A 17048-nucleotide genomic window follows, 5' to 3' on the forward strand; every position below is an offset into this window, starting at 1 on the left:
CCGTCATCCTTGTACGTAACTGCGAAACCAAAATGTTCCCAAACCGGAGACTTCAATGATGCCGGAGGATTTTCGAGCTCAACTTTATCTGCGTTCGCCATTTCGACAGTTCCTCAAATTACTGACTACATTTGAACGCATCCCTGTGACCAGCTCTCATAGTATGCCTCTCGTCCAATGAAATGACTTGGTCGCTCTATGATATAGATTACTTCCAGAAAGTTGTTCATGTTCTCAATTTTTTACGTTTAACGCTATAATCGTTCGGTACACACGTGTACCGAACCGAAGGGCCCGTACCGAATAATTTCAGTACGGGTACGTGTACCGTTACACCCCTAATTGATTGATATGATTGCGATTTAAATCAGCATATACTTCTGTCAGGGGATGCCACCCCTCAAAATCTCCTGCCACCCTCTTGCCACCCCATGAATATTTGTCTAGATCCGCCCCTGCTGCAGGGTAGCTTGTGAATTTACTCCAGGTGGAACTAAAGTCCGATTTAACACTTGATTAGATTTCACATTATTCATCCACATCTGTAAAGTAACTAAAGGGATTAAATACATGTAGTGGAGGAAAAGTACACCATGTACCTCTGAACTGTAGAGGAGTAGAAGTACACCATGTACCTCTGAACTGTAGAGGAGTAGAAGTACACCATGTACCTCTGAACTGTAGAGGACTAGAAGTACACCATGTACCTCTGAACTGTAGTGCAGTAGAAGTACACCATGTACCTCTGAACTGTAGAGGAGTAGAAGTACACTTTAGCAAAACATTGAAATACTTAAATAAAGTACAAGTATCTCAAAATTGTACCCACATATAGTACTTGTTGAGTTTATGAACTTAGTTACTTTACACCAGTGGCTATAAAGATAGAAAGACTAAGCCTTGCACAGAGGCATGAAAATACATTTTCAAAATGCTCAACAGCCAGAATTATAAACTGACTGCTACACAATTAAAATAAATGCTTTTATATATTTCTATTAGATGTGACTCTTTGGCGTTTCTGTTATTATTACCTGCTGCTTTAGTTGTTCTGACTGCTAAAATCCTCTGTTCCTCATTTTAAAGCCGATATTCCGTGGGGTCGGGGCTCGGATCCTTGTCACCTTTTTCATACCTGATGAGTTTGCCTCCCTGACTGCAGTTGCTTTAGCGTGTAGAAGCTAGTAAACCTACTATTTGATTTGTTTTAGATAGGCACAACATGTTTTATATGCAGACCTTATTTTCCTGTTCCATGTTCAAATAAACCATTTTCAGTGGTAATTTTTTTTTGGTCATGGAAAATTAAGTAAAGGTCATTGAGAAGTCATGGAAAAGTCATTGAAAATCATTGATGAAAAAGTGTATGAACCCTGGTCATTACTGGTGTCATTTTCTGGTTGCTAACAAACGCCATTGTAACACATAATTACTGATGTTCTGCTGTAACGGTGGTGGACTCATCAGAACAGAGTGGGAGAGCTGACCAATCAGAGCACAGTGGGCTCATAGGGAGGGGGGGCAGGAGCTCCGACAAGCCGTTTAGAGAGTGAATACACAAAGGCTACTATACAGAGCTGCTGTATGAGAAACCAATGTGAGTTTGGAAAATTGCAATGTAAATATATTCTAGTAGACCTCAACAATGGAATTATGATCAGCAGAAATGGCCATGTCATGGGACCTTTAAGAACTCAATTGGAGAAAAAAATTCAAAATGTATTACTATAACAATGTGTAACAGGGACAGTGCAGGCAAAAACACATACTGTATCATTCTAACATCTCTTACTCATGCAAGGAACCTTTGTTGAATCTCATCCCTTATTCCCCTTCCTTCCTTACAATTTGTGTCTGAAACACACCTGAATGTAGGACAGTTGCGTTGTGGGTGCAAACTTTAAAAGTGTGTAAATAAATATTTCAGCAGTAAACAGACGGTTTGAACATGTCTGTGCCATATCTAAATGATCATCTTCTGTCTGCATAATAAGCCATATATCATACTTCTGTTTTATTGGATTTCATAAATGGTATATTTCCAACTCATCTCTTTTACTGGAACTCACTTTGGTGAAGACAAGCTCAACTCAAGTAAATTTGAGTTTACTGGCATATGCACGCAGCACTTTACTCAACCAACATTGGGAGAAAAACACATTTGCATTTGTTTGGAGTATACAGAAACCTTAAGAGCTAAGAGTTTGAGAGCTGGCTCAGGGACAGCCCAGCAGAGAAATGATCATAAATAGTGAAAGATAAATAACATATGTGTGTAAGTGAGCCAGACTGAGACACCTGGGCTCATTGCCAACGGCAGATTTCACCCTTTCAATAGCATTAGCCGCTTTCACACCGCAGGACTTGCCGTACTTTAGTGCCGGCACTAAAGTACCACGGCACTGAATCCGCCAGGGGGCTAGTGCCAATCGCATTCACACCGCAGTACTTTCCCTGAGGCAAGATTACGCTGACGTCACTTCGTCTTCTTCTTCTCTGGCTTTACTGGCAGGCCGCAAAACCACTTCACGGCGAGTACAAAAAAAAACAAGAGAAGAAGAACTACACGGGGGAGGGGGTATAAAGCCCACCCGCTGTATGAGGCGTTTGTTTACTTTCCGACCTCAGACATGATGGAGTTCATAAGGGTAATTTACAAATAAAATACCCCATTATAACAATGGACTTTATCTTTATTTATTTATTATATATTACCCCCTCAGGCTGATTTTGGAAAAGGACATTAACCCTTGTTTGGTGTTTTTCCCTTATTTATCTAAAACAAATGACATGATAAATGAAATGTGTTTCTGTGTGTAAGACTTGTGTTTCTGCCCCTGCCATTGCTGCACAAGGTTGCAACATTGTAGATAAATTCAACCACCAACCTGTCTGCTCTCACATTCAGCAAATTTGGGGTGGGACACAATAAATAAAGCTTCGCCAGTTTGTTTGTTTTATTGCACAGTCAAGACATAACAATAACGGCATCACGCTGTTCCAGGTGTGTCGTATGCATGTAAATTGAAGTTAAATAAAAGTGTGAAATGTAAAATAAAGTGTAAGTAGTTTCAAAACAATGTAACAGTGGCAATATATACAGCAGCAGACACACCTTAGTGCAAGTTAGGTGTCAGTATTAAAAAACAGTGGCAATATATATATATAATAACAATAGAAAATCGTTACCACTCTTATTATTGTGGTCTTTAATTTTTTTATAGTCCTGCCTGAGTTTCTTTATTTTTACCCGGCATCCGTGTGCACTGTGCACGATTCCCAGCTCAAGTAGCTTTTGCGAACATCGCTCAAAACATTTGGAGTTGGGAACTGCTTTCTGTAGAAGCTGCTGCATCCCGTCCTCAGAGTAAATTGCCAGAAGCGCCGACACTTCCTCATCATTCCACCGCTCCGGTGTTGTAGTACGTGTGGTCATAACTGCTTTAAAGTACAAAAAAACTACTCGCTCAGGTGTGGATGTGGTTTTGTAGCGAGGAAAAAAATGGCTGCCTAACAAAAACAATTCAGAGTCTAACGGGGCGTGGTTTGCAATTCGCCCAGCCAATAGAAATAGAATAGAAATTGGCACTCTTTTATCACCAGGTTCGTACCACCTCTCTAGCAGGGACTGAAAATGGCCAAAAGAGTTCCAGGCACTGAGTAGTCCCGGCGGTGTGAACGCGACATTATTGGTACTAACGGAACTAAAGAACCAAAGTACCAGGGAAAGTCCTGCGGTGTGAATGCGGCTATTGGTTGATAGTGTTGAGAGATAAGTAGCCACAATGTTTAAATGTATGCATACCATGTCCAGAGCACATTGTTAGACATGTTGCACCTACATCTTCCCCTTCCAGTGTCCTTCACAAAGCCTTCAAGGGGGCACCCCATTACAAATTCCATCCATTACATTTCCATTAGGACTTAAAATGGGGGGAATAGAGTATGTGGGATCAATAAGGATGTTTTATGGCCTGTGCAATGTGAAACTATTGATCCTGAGATTGCTCAATGGCCTCATTATACAGTCAGTACAACCTAAATGACCTTGGCAGAAAGGCAGAACATTGAACAATGCTTGTTAATGATGTGCCTTTTGAATCACAGGAAATATTAAAATATTTGTAGTTTACAGTTTTTAGATAGGCTTTCTTCTTAGCCAAGCAGTTAGCTTAAAGGTGGGGTAGGTAATTTTGGAGAAACCAGCTCGAGTGCGCTAAAATTTGAAAATACACAACCGGAAAAAAACTGCTACTTCCTTACAGAGCCCCTCCTCCAACACACACGAACGCGCACATGACCAATGAGGGCGCGAGATAAGTTTGTGCACAGATGGAAGGCTGACAGGCAGGTAGGCCATCCAGTTATTTTAACACACACACACACAAACAAATCTACAGACTTACTCCAAACTGCCAAATATATTAATTAACACACTCACTCTCATATACTCTTTGACTCTATTTTGGCCAAGTAGAACAATAAGCAGCAGACTTTTACTTTTTTATCATTTCTACTGGTTCTTAGATCTGCGCATGCGCAATACGGGTCGGCAGTTGCGAGAGAGTATTTGTGTTGGGTAATCGATGGTAGGGATAATAACCCATACAGTGGTGGGGCTCATGACAGTATTTGCAATGTAATTACATACACGCTCCCCTTGACAGTGAAACACCACGCGTGAGCGTGAGGTTTAGATCAGTGGTTCTCAACTGGTGCGTCGCGACCCGACCCGTTTCGAGTGGGTCGCGGATGTGTGAGTGAAGGAAAAAAAAATTGGAATTATTTTTTTTGGGGGAAAAAGTCAAACTTTTATTTTGAAGGCCCGATTTTCTAACGCTGTCGGCGTTGGACTGGAAGTAACGGAGACCATAAACGGTTTTGAAAACTTCTGTCACGTAGTGATCATCTTTCAATAAAATATCTTTGCTGATGTTTTTTCGAGTCTTCTGGCCAATCAGAATCAAGATTGTTGCCGGAAGTCCCCACGGTGAATAACTTTGCGGTAGAACTCTTCTTTATACATCCATGGGTACAACTTCAGATAAAAATGAACACATAATGAAATATGACCCCCGGTTTGATGATTGACAGGTCACAGAACAATGGGAGCTATCTACCCTTACCCACAATTTAAAGTAAGTCACACAGACTATCTCCTCTTTACTCTTCTCGCAGCAAGATGTCAGAACAAAGTGAAAAACAAACAATGGCATAAAATATTATTAACATGTCGGGTAGTAATAGATTTATTTATTTTCTTCTCGGAGTGTACCAGAATGCATAGTTTGTTAGTATTTCTAAAAATCTCCTGGGGGAGAATCCCCCCAGACCCCCCTGCTGGGGTTGGGTTTTCAGCATATGTGCCTTTTTATATAGTTCAGCTTTGATTCCATCATCTCATTAAAACTTTTTTAAAAGCATACTTTAGTTCTGTGAAGGGATATAAGGGATATATGCACTGTACTTCACTTTCATTAATATTGTATGCTGAAAAGCGTATATATTACAGCACGATTTTTTGTTGAATAGATTTGAGTGCTTCAAAATGTTGGGTCGCGATGTATTGACCAAGTAAAAAGTGGGTCCCGAGGCCTGACCAGTTGAGAACCACTGGTTTAGATTATTTCCCTGTCTCAATCCAAATTGAACTGTATGAAATAAAAAGGCACATTTGTTTAAATAAAAACCTGGAGCCAATCCTGCAATTTCCCCACAGTTGAAAGAGTTGACATGCTGAAAACCCAACCCTTGCAGGGGGGTCTGGGGGGATTCTCCCCCAGGAGAATTTTTGAAATACTAACATAATAGGCTACACATTCTGGTGCTCTCTTGAGAAGAAAAATAAATAAATCTATTACTACACGACATATTTAAAAAATGAATGCCATTTTAGTTTTGTTACTTTGTTCTGAAAGCTGAACCTGCTGCTCCTCACAGAGAGAAGAGGAAGAGGCTGTGTGAATGACTTTACATTGTGGATAAGGGTGGATAGCCCCCATTGTTCTGTGTGTCGACATGAAAGACAGCCCACACACATATCAATCATCACACCGTGGGGTCTTATTAAATCAACACGTAATGTTGTATCGATGTATATAGAGTTGTCCATCCATCCATCCATCCATCTTCTCCCGCTTATCCGTGGTCGGGTCGCGGGGGTAGCAGTTCCAGCAGAGAGCCCCAAACTTTATTTTCCCTGGCGACATCAACCAGCTCTGACTGGGGGATCCCAAGGCGCTCCCAGGCCAGCAAAGAGATATAATCCCTCCACCTGGTCCTAGGTCTACCCCTTGGTCTCTTCCCAGCTGGACGTGCCTGGAACACCTCCCTAGGGAGGCGCCCAGGTGGCATAGAGTTGTACTACAGCAAAAGTATTCTCCGTCGGGACTTCCTGCAACAAGACCACGCTGTTATCTTGATTCTGATTGGCCAGAAGACATTATCAAAGATGTTCTATTAAGAAGATGATCACTACCTGACAAAAGTTTTCAAAACTGTTTCTAGTCTTCGGTAATCTTGTTTTTGGCGTGAGAATAGTTTGGGCAGCGTGAGAGCGTGAGATTGAGAGTGAAAGCGTGTGTCACACACCAGATGCGTGAGAGTTGGCAACCCAAGCTAGCATGTTAGCCAAATAGCACTTGCTAGCACAAGTCAGTCACAATAAGTCTCTGAGGTTCTTTTCACTGTATTGTGTCATTTCAATAACACATTATTAAATTGACATTCTTGGGGAGAATACCACCAACATTATAGGTCTCTACGAGTGCTTAGAGATACATTTTGGCTGTAGTTCAATGAATCTGTCAGGACTTGGGAACTGGAGTCCCAAAAGTACGGACTGGTATTTTGAAAGGTGCCATTTCCTCTCTTTGCCGAGGTGCCCTTGAGCAAGGTGCCAGATCGCAAAATCTAAACTTTTCTGTTGGTCGGCGCTATGTATATTCCCACGCTTTGATGATTGAAGAGGATTTAATTTGAATCCTCCATTTCCATTTTCCACTCCTATTATAGCTGCCCTATTATATGTGTAACCTTTTATGCAGTATTTTGACATCCAACTAATGGATGTATTATTCTTACCTCCACACTAATGCAGTTGGCATTTGTAAAATGCAGTTCTACTTCCCAGTATTCAAATTGCACTAAGGTCATGTTCATGCATACATCAGTGTAAGATAAGATTGACTTTATTTTCCCAGTGGGAAATTTGCCTTGAACATCACAGTGTCTGCTATTTTAAATCACAGCAAAACAACAATACAAAATAAACCTCAAAGACATTCATCCATCAATTGCTAATGCCCATCTAGATCACAACAAAGTGCACACATAGCCCCATATGTAATAGTAATAGACGAAAAATAGGAGATATAAGGCAGGCAAATATTTCAACCTAGGGGATGGTAAGTACTGCTAAAAAAAGGCTGCTGCATTGAGGTAGTGGGAGGGCATTATAAGACACAATCACAAATGCAAACAGATATCAGAACACAATCTACTATACAGTATCATTAAATGAATTGCAAGATCCACTATGTTACACCTTGCAGCTTGTTGCTGTTCCAATTGCTTTGATGACTCTTATTAATAACTGCATGCATGCTGTGAAGGAAATGTTTATTTTGCTATCTGTTCTTCTTCTTCTCTCTCTGTGTGTCTTTGATGTTACCCTGAATGCCCTCTGTATCGCGCTGATTCATAATATCAGTTCACATTTTCTCTGGCCCCTGGCTAATGTGCTTTGGTAGATCTCTTGATTGGTACAGTAAGTGTAGTAAAATGCTTGAGTGTGCAAAGTGAAGTCAAGGTTAGCTGTTCCGCCCGAGTTTGACGCTCTATCTGATTCCAAATGGGGATATTTTCTCTCCATTTATCTGTCCAAGACAATGTCCCTTTCAGATAGGTGTAAGCAAGCCAAGGCTGCACTCCTACCTATTACCTCCCCTGACTTGTCCTCTTGTAGAATAAAGGAATCGGCAGCATGTTAAGCAGTAAAAGCTCAATAATGTGCATCTTTAAGAGTAGATTGATCTCAAATCTGATAATTCTATGTTTCATTAAATGCTTTCCGAGAAACGTTTCTCTCCATGAGGTAAGATCATCTGTCTGAAGTGGAATGAAAACCACCTGAGTTCACCTTTTATGTTCCTGATCCTGCATTTTGGTCCACTTCCTTTTCATTTGTTGTATTTTTGTGTGCATGTCATTGCAGTTTTCTTTCTTTATTTTTAAACATTTTTCTTTGATCATTACATACCTTGTTACTGTGTGGCCCTCCTATGTTTCATGTCTTCTCACGAAATGTCCCTGAAACTGCTGTGATGATGCAACGTCAGTTTATTTGGTGCAAAGCTGCACAGTGACACCAGACTAACATGAGGTGGTCCCTGGAATACTCCACCAAAATGGTACCACTTGCATATCAAGTACTTGCGCCCCTCTAGTTTCAAGGGGTGGCTTTTAACATTTTGAAAAGTGCTTTTTTATGGAGAAGAGCATCTTTATATCAGCAAATACATCAGTAGCCAGTACCAGTAACAAATCATCTGCATTTTCAGGAGTATTTCTCTCACTGCCCTTCAAGAACTGAGTTGTTATCTCAATTTCAAAGCAAACATCCCATTTGTATTGTCAAGTGCTCGAGGGTCTGCAGCATGTGCTGTTAATGCAGATACACATCATCTCTTAACTCCTGCTGGGACTTAATCTATCCGTCTTCCTTCTCTCCTTTTTTCCAGTTGACCAAAGTATGTTTGAGAACTCCGTTGCCCAGCAGCAGAGTCCTCAGACGTCCAGGCCCGGCCCCCCCTCGGCCCGCCGCCCCCCAGCATCAGCTAACCACAACCTGGGGTCCAGCTCCGTCGACTCTCCTTCCTCCGGAGGACAGCAGAGGCTTAAGAATGCCATTAACCTGGGCAAGGCTGTCGGGGCAAAGGTGAGCTCAGCCCAAGGATTAACTTCTTTACACCTAATTTATTCTTTAAACGCTTGATATTTGGGTCATAGAGTACATTTAATGTCTTTATTGTTATACCAGTGGAGTTCATTTGAGTACTTTTTGTCTTTTCTGACTTTCTTTCTTCTTCCTTTGTCTTTTTTCTGTCTGTTTGTCAATCTTTGGCCCTTCCTTTTCTTTCTTTCTCTCAGGTCAATGACTTGTTAAGAAGAAAGGAGTCCAGCCACCTGGGGGACATTGGGGTCACAGAGGTCAACAAGAACGTTGATGTGGTGTGGAGCTGTATGGAGCAACTCAATCAGACCACTGCAAACAGGTAAACACACACACATATTTCTCCTTTATATTGGTGTGGAGGAAAGTAATTATTGTTGGTCAGATTAAACTTCTCAAACTTAATTTAAACTTTAATCGTGAAGACAATCACAAAGTAGTTTACAGACTCGTCCCTCACAGGTTGTTGGTTTGATTCCCATATTGACTAAGTCAGTTTTATTTTGTATTAGACCTTATAAAAGGTCATTGTTTGCTCCTATTGTACTGTATGTATTTTTTTTTTGTGGATACATTTGTAAAAAAAGTCACAAAAGCTTCCAAGGCTATGCATTCAATTATGTTGATTAAACAACTGAAAGACATATTTTCTGTTAAAATATGAAATGACCGACAGAAGTGTATGTAACTGTAAATAAGGCAGGAAAGGCGAAGGATTTATTATTTTCCTCTGAAATGGGGTTATCGAATGAATAATGACTACAAAGGCACCTGTGAGACGTCTGAAGTTCACTAACTCTGAAGTATTCAGCTTCTTACTCGGTCACAATGGTAATGCCTTTAACTGTGTATTCATTCCCTGCTCACATGCACACACTCCTCCAGGTTGTTTTGCATATCATATTTAAGGATTTGTTCCAGAAGTATTTTTTTTTGTCTCTCCTAATAAAAATCATTCGAGTAGAAGTGATTTTTGAGCAGCTCTTTGAATACATTGTGAATTTTTACTGGGTGGGTAAATCGGTTTTAAAAGGATTTAAAAACAGATTTAAAACCAGAATGCGTAGAAATAAATATGCGGTGTTCTCAAGCCCAGAACATGTAAGAGCATCTTTACAGCATGACCTCATTCATCCCATCATTTAGTTTCTTCTTGAGGATGTTAATCACATGCTCAAAAATACGACTACATACTGTAGGCACTGAATGAAATTAAGAAAATAATCAACATGACTAGCAAAACATTTCCAAAGGGAGATCCCAAGCCTTAAGTTAAGTTAGATTTTTCATATTTGGGCTTGGTAGAAGTTATCTTGGTAGAAATGATCTTGGTGAAAGGCCAAGTGTAGTCGAGCCATTAGAAGTCAAAGTTCAGTTGCATGGTCTTTTATGATTTTTCTCAAACCAAGTCTAAAGTCTTCAAATGTGTGACTTTGTCCGTCTCGAGTCCAGGTCATCTGAGTCAAATCCCACTTAGGCTTTATTCAACTGGCCCCTTGCTTCTCTGGATCACTTTGATGCTCAATAATGTTTTTTACTGTCTGTTAATATTTCTGTATCAATTCTCTCCCCCAGTCACATCTCTTCCTTCGACTCCTTCCCCCGGCTGGACCCACCACCCCCGACGGGGAAGAAGCGTCTGCCCCGGGCTCTGAAGACCACCCAGGACATGATGATCTCCTCTGACCCTGTGGTCTCCTCCCCGGACCCCGCTGACTCTTCCTCCTTCCTCTCCTCTCCCGAGAAGTCGCCCCTCATCGGCCCAGAGGAGCCGAGGAACAGTGAGGAGCAGGAGCGGGGCCAAAAGGAGGACGAGGGGTCAGAGGAGACCCCCCTGGGCCCCGCAGAGAAGAATGCTGATCGCTGGGAGAAGACGGGGAGCAACGGAAAAGTCCATGGAGTCACAGGTGGAGGAGAAAACGAGGTGGAGAGCGGGAGCAGTGACGGAGGCGAGGAGGAACATCAGCCCCAGCTCTCTGTGCCGGACCTCATCAACAAAGACCCCCCGATGGTGGAGCCCAGAGCCAAGCCCTGCGACGTCTGGCAGAAGGCGTCGGGGCCCGAGTCCCGTCTGGCATCCACCCCTTCGGGGAAGACCTCCTGCCGCATCAGCCTGGGTGAAGACATCCTGCTGGGGAACGGTGCGCCCTGCAGTAAAGGGGCTGAAGACCTGGAGCCCCACCCCGACCTGCTGTCGTTTGAGTAACAAGCCAGATTGCAGATCAGTACGTCTCAAAAAGTTTCTGCTCTTCATTCCAACTAAAGTGGTCATTCAAACGGACTGATGGAGTACTGATCAAACATTCACTGCCACTTCTATATACTTCCTGCTCCAGGGTTTGCTTTAGGGAAAGGGAACACTTCCAGGAATCAGGACATGGCCCGGATCTTTTGACCAAGACACTGCAAGCTTCATGCAGAGGGATACATCATTTAACATTTCAAATTATAAAACACACATATATTAAGGAATCATTTTTTCATTTAGTGTTTTAACACTTCCAAAGTTTTATATCATGTAACCTCTGCTTTAGTTATGAAGAAATATCAGATAATGAGTTTAATTGAAGAAATGAAATATCCCTTTTAATGGGCGGAATAAGTAACAACTACTCAATTCTAACAAAGATTATTACTTTTAAAGGATTTATTAAGTTATTATAGTATCATGCCATTCATTTTAAAAGGGATATTTGCTTCATAATGTCCACATCCTACATAAGCTTCTACTATGAAACCAATTACAATATATATAAAGCAATATATTTTACATTCAATATAAATATAAGTGATAGCAGGTTTTTGGTCAGTGTCATTTCCAGCATGAAAACTGAATACACAAAGAGGGAAACAAGATGGAGAGGCTTGTGGAGTGTGGACGTGTTAAAGATGGAGAGGCTTGTGGAGTGTGGACGTGTTAAAGATGGAGAGGCTTGTGGAGTGTGGACGTGTTAAAGATGGAGAGGTTTGGGGGGGGGGCTTCACTTTCAGTTCATTCGGTACAAAATGTCTTGCAGCAGTTTCTCAGATTGTGTCAGGCCTAGAAGACTTTTGACCCGTACTGTAGCTTAATTCATATTAAGTAATGCATCCCCCTATTGGTCCAGAAGGAGGTATACATGTTCCGCTCCTACGCTGGCCTCTGGCACAGATTGTGATCCTGAAAATGACCTCTTTTTATTTTTTCAAGTAAGATTATTGACCTGCATCCCAATCAATAGGTCACCTCTGTTTTGATTTATTTATATTTAAGAAATCTGGGATAGTAATTTTAAAAAGGGGATTAGGATTTTTGAAAGGACTCTTTGCTGGATCTGGATTAAACAGTGTTTCCTGGCAGCAGCAAACTGAGTTTCAGAACGTAAACGGAGGAAACCAATACTACGTTTAAAAGACTTTTGGTATTATGTGGTGCTGGCATATTACAATAACAAATGAGGCAGCTTTGCCCTGGACCCCAGTCAATATGAACTAATATGTCCTGAGCAAATATTGGTAGAAACTAAATTGAGCAATTTGCGGGACCAGATTGAGAGAATTTAAATGAACGCATCTCTGGTCCAAAATGAGAATGACTTTCAGGCTTCATTACTGCTGACATTTGTTGTTGTTTATGAACTGAAAGCAGACTCTTATTACACCCCAAAACCTGACATGAATGATGAAAAGGATGAAAGGATGAAAGGATGGGCTGCTGAGAAGTTGTTTTCCAGCTAAAGAGCCCGAGAAGATAATGAGCTGTCAACAGAGAGAGATGAAAGGTGTGCTTAATCACCGAGTGACAGACCAAAGACAAAATAATTAGCGGCTCGATCTTGTTTTGTCCGATTGTTTTGAGTTGAAAGGAAGCAATAATTCATGAGGAATATATAATCTTCTCCTTAATGTTATGGTAAACCAAAGTCAGAGCGTTTCAAATATTTAATAGCGATTCACTGGCTTGTTTTTTCATTTTCTGACTTTTCTGACTCACCAGATACTGAGTCAGGTGTTCAGCTGCTTAACGGTGAGCTGATATGAACACTAAATAACCTGCTGCTGCGTTATCTGCTTCTACTGAATCAATGTGTGGCTGTTGCAGAAGTTGTCTTAGAGAAATTCTGTATTTTATCAACACTATTAGCATTAGTGTGTTTTTATTAACAAGGATACAAATTTCAAACCCGAAAAAAATCCTGTTTTTTCTGTGAGATCCTCAAGTGGCCTCTGTGAGTGACCGCTGTGTCCTCGTAAGGATTTCCTGACTTCAAAAATAAAGGGTGAAAATTCCCAGAAGACAGTGAGCGGGACACAGAGCCAGCTGGAGTTTGGCCCAGCAGAATGAGAGGAATGTGGCACAAAGAGAAAGGAAGCTTTGTCTCTCTGACTCCGTCTTACCTTAAGACGGAGTCAGAGAGACAAAGCTTCCTTTCTCTTTGTGCCACATTTATTTGAAGCTGTAACAAAACAGCTGACGTACCCTACGAGCTCAACCAAATTACACAAAATAATTTCCTAATTCTTTCGACCTTTTTGTAGACAGTTTAATACATTTTATCTTAAGTCTTAATAGAAAAAACATGATGTAGATTGTACAGAGGGCCTTTTGTGGAATCGCTCTGCTGAGTTTCCAAATGTCATGTTCGAGTGCTTTTATGAGCACAAACTAAATCTATCTCCACCAGATCGGGGTGGCAGATGTTTCCTAAATGAAACCATTTGCATTGCTAGATGACACCTGAGTGGAAAATGTGTTAAATGAACTGGCCCTTAAATATCTGAGGGACTAGAGAGTGGAAAGCAAAAAGACCAGAAGTAGAGACCTTTACTAAAGTGATGATTGTAATTACCCAAATATAGACCAACACTTAATGTGTCGCCCTAGAAAATAGGACTTTTTTATTTTCGGCTTCAGTTGTGTTGTACTAATTGAACTTTTCTCGAAGCCCCTGAAAACATACTTCAAATTATTTTTGTATTTCTGATACTATTAGGTGGTTATCACTAAATGTGCAACAATCAAGTTTGAAACAACGCCCTTAAGTGTTATTTATAAAGGTTGTACTGATCAAATACTCTGATGTGATCACATTTCATTGACAATGTTGTTGATTTGACTCAAATGATGGTGAACCAGTGCGAACCACAAATATCCCATTGGAAAATAATCAAAACATTTCCAACTTTGTCAGAAATGCTCCGTTCATGTTGTGTTATCATGGACTTAAAACTAAAAAAAGGATTGTGTGTCTCCTGAATCTAAGTTGTATTTGAAGCGACAATAAGGATGTTTAAAGGATGCAGGTGATAAGAAAGTGTGTCACTCATCACAGATAATGAGTAAACACTCACTAAACTGGCATTTAGTTAGAGGGTGAAAGCAATCAAAAGAGAGGTTGCTTCAGAGAAAGAAAAGAAGCCGAATGCATTTCTAAGACAATGAGAGCAGCCGCTAAACCACTAAAGTAGATTTATATTGTATTTTCTGATGAAGGAACAGTGCTGTATATTTGATGGAAATGTTTTATCGCTTTGTTTGTTTTTTTTACAAATCTGTGAATATGCGAATTGGGTTTAGCTCTACAAATGAAGGAAAGTGATTTATTTTGATATTCAGTCATAGAATCTAGTTATGGCCATATGTGTTATGTAGATGCCTTTAATCAATTTGATAAAAGAAAACCAATGATGTCACGTTGTTTTGTTTGTTGTTTAATCGTTTGTGTAATAACTCCAACAATTATGATGAATGAAGGAAGGTAGACGCCACAGATGGACCGATAAAGCAAACCTGGGACTTTTTATCGATGTATATCCTAAAAACTGCTGCAAATGAAATGTGTATTTGTTTAATGTGATGAAAATATGCAACAAAAATCTAAGTAAATCAATGATTTATCTTTATCCATGTTTCCTTATGTATCATTTTTAAAAGTGGGGAAGTAATAACTCTTGTTATGACTGTAATCTTTTAAAATGAAAATTAGATCTAATCATGACCTCAAATCGCTTTATGTGTCTTTTTAAAGATTTATGTGACTTTTTCAATCTGTGTAGAAAAAAGACTTCATTCATTCTGGGCATATGCCGCCTTGTACAGTATGTATTTCCCCCATCTCACTCCTGTGACAGTGGCCAGCTCACTTCCTGTTTGATGTCCTTGTTGGTTTCTTCTGACTGTGTGTTCAGTACAGTCGGGCCCTTGTGTGTGTCCTGTCTCTGTTTGATTGCCTGTTTTTCAGAGAACCAAACCCTGGGCGATGGCGATGGTGGGAATTAAAAAGTGGATGCTGCTCTGATGTTTAATTCATCTGTGTTTGTCCTGATTCATGGAGTCCTGCCTCTCCGAGTGTCGCCGGCCTCGTGTTTGTTGCTGAAACCCGCTAGGAATAAAACAGAGGAAGAATCCAAGAATGGAGACGGGACAGCGTGATGAGGATATTTATTTACCCGACTTCCTAAGCAGCCATTCAGCTAATTCACACAGGTCTCTTTAATAATTCAAACGTGGTGCTTTAGCTTTATTCATTCACTACAGAGGAATCTAGGCTTCTATGCATGATAAATCATCGAGTGTGGGGGCAGCCTTGATGAAGTCTAGCTTTGTTTGAACAACTCTCTGTATTACATTAGTTTCTTGGCTAATTTATGGAAATGTCCCCAGAAACGTAAACATCATTTTCAAAGTAAACACAGTTCATCAGTTTCAGAACAACTTACTATAAACTCAGTGGCCAAAATCAACAAAACTCATTATTTTTGTGAGAAAGTGAATTACGATAATAGAAGAGAGCAGAACTTTAAAGGGAAACTCGCTTGATTTGCACAAAGTTGAGGATTGCAAAAGATCTTTCATTTCCCATAATGCAACAAATTAGCATATTTGTATAGACCAGTGTTTCTCAAACTTGTTCATACCAAGGACCACTTAACCAATAAAAAAACACTCGCGGACCACCTAACTCCACAAATATCCAAAAACACATCGTTTTTTATAAATCCCCTGAAAATGGTACAAACAAGTGGCAACATGTGTGATGAAGGTGTTTATCTGGGCTATATCATGCAATCGAAAGTGAAACTTAAGCTCGTTCCATTGCGGAGATATTCCCGCGAGAGTGCGGAAAAACTTAAAATGTATTTATTTCAAATGTGAAATGTTACCAATATACTCACGGACCACTAGAGGGCGCTCACGGACCACCAGTGGTCCGCGGACCACACTTTGAGAAGCACTGGTAGACCAAGTAAATGCCCCTGTCTTTCAAACTCCACACCTCCAAGGTAGGTAGGTACTATAGGTAGGTAGTTAGGTAATAGGTAGTCTTTAAAGGTGGAAGAAAGTATACATATCATGTTGTTAAATTAACAATAAAAACAAACGGTAGCAAGTCTATGTACATATCTACAGTACAAAGGACACTTCTATTGAGTATTCTGTTCATAGGAGCCAAAATGCCTAGTTCTCCTGTGTTTATTGTTTTGATTATTCTCATTATTTATTAACACTTGTTATTTTCGGCAATTATCACATGGGTGTGGCAATGGGTATTTAGTGCACCTAATGTGCCGGGGTTGAATGACGAAGAGGGGGAGCTCAGAACCGTCTGGTCCTGTGCAAAGATGAGGCTCTGGTGCACTTTGAGGGAAAAACTAAGAGACTAGATCTACTCTCAACACCCATGAAAAAATATCTGTATACATTTTAATAATCAAAGAATGATGAAAACATAGCCAATAACATACCATGGCCAATAACGAATAAATGTAACTTATTTATTTCTATTTGTACCATAGACTGTATATATAAAGATTTGTACACAGAAATACAAGAGGAGAAACCACAGGGGATTCACACGACTGAAGCATGAGCCGCCGTGTGAATCTGCAGTATACAAAATCTGCAGTAAACAGCTTATTTACCGGCTTTGATAACAGTGTTATCAAAGCCGGTAAAGAAGCTGTTTACTGCAGATTTTGTGGATCAATAATTACACATACTTTATATTTTGATGCTAATGCTTTTGTGCTTTAACTTGAGAAACCTTTTGAATGCAGGACGTTTACTTGTAACAGAGTATCTGGTACTTTTACTTAAATAAAAGATCGGAGTACT

At 40.3% G+C, this 17048-nt stretch overlaps 1 protein-coding gene across 3 annotated transcripts in view; it reads left to right on the forward strand.

The window, feature by feature from the left end:
* The window catches only part of LOC117560486 (carboxyl-terminal PDZ ligand of neuronal nitric oxide synthase protein-like), a 263608-nt gene extending 248370 nt beyond the window's left edge, over positions 1-15238 (forward strand). For all 3 annotated transcript variants that reach the window (XM_034237337.1, XM_034237338.1, XM_034237339.1), the window contains 3 exons: positions 8742-8938; positions 9151-9275; positions 10529-15238. In XM_034237337.1, coding sequence (XP_034093228.1) covers positions 8742-8938; positions 9151-9275; positions 10529-11159 — 953 coding nt within the window. In that variant the 3' untranslated portion in view covers positions 11160-15238. The remainder of the gene's footprint in view (positions 1-8741; positions 8939-9150; positions 9276-10528) is intronic.
* The last annotated feature ends 1810 nt before the right edge of the window (positions 15239-17048 follow it).

Source organism: Gymnodraco acuticeps, unplaced genomic scaffold, assembly GCF_902827175.1.
Source record: "Gymnodraco acuticeps unplaced genomic scaffold, fGymAcu1.1, whole genome shotgun sequence".
Classification (NCBI taxonomy): domain Eukaryota; kingdom Metazoa; phylum Chordata; class Actinopteri; order Perciformes; family Bathydraconidae; genus Gymnodraco; species Gymnodraco acuticeps.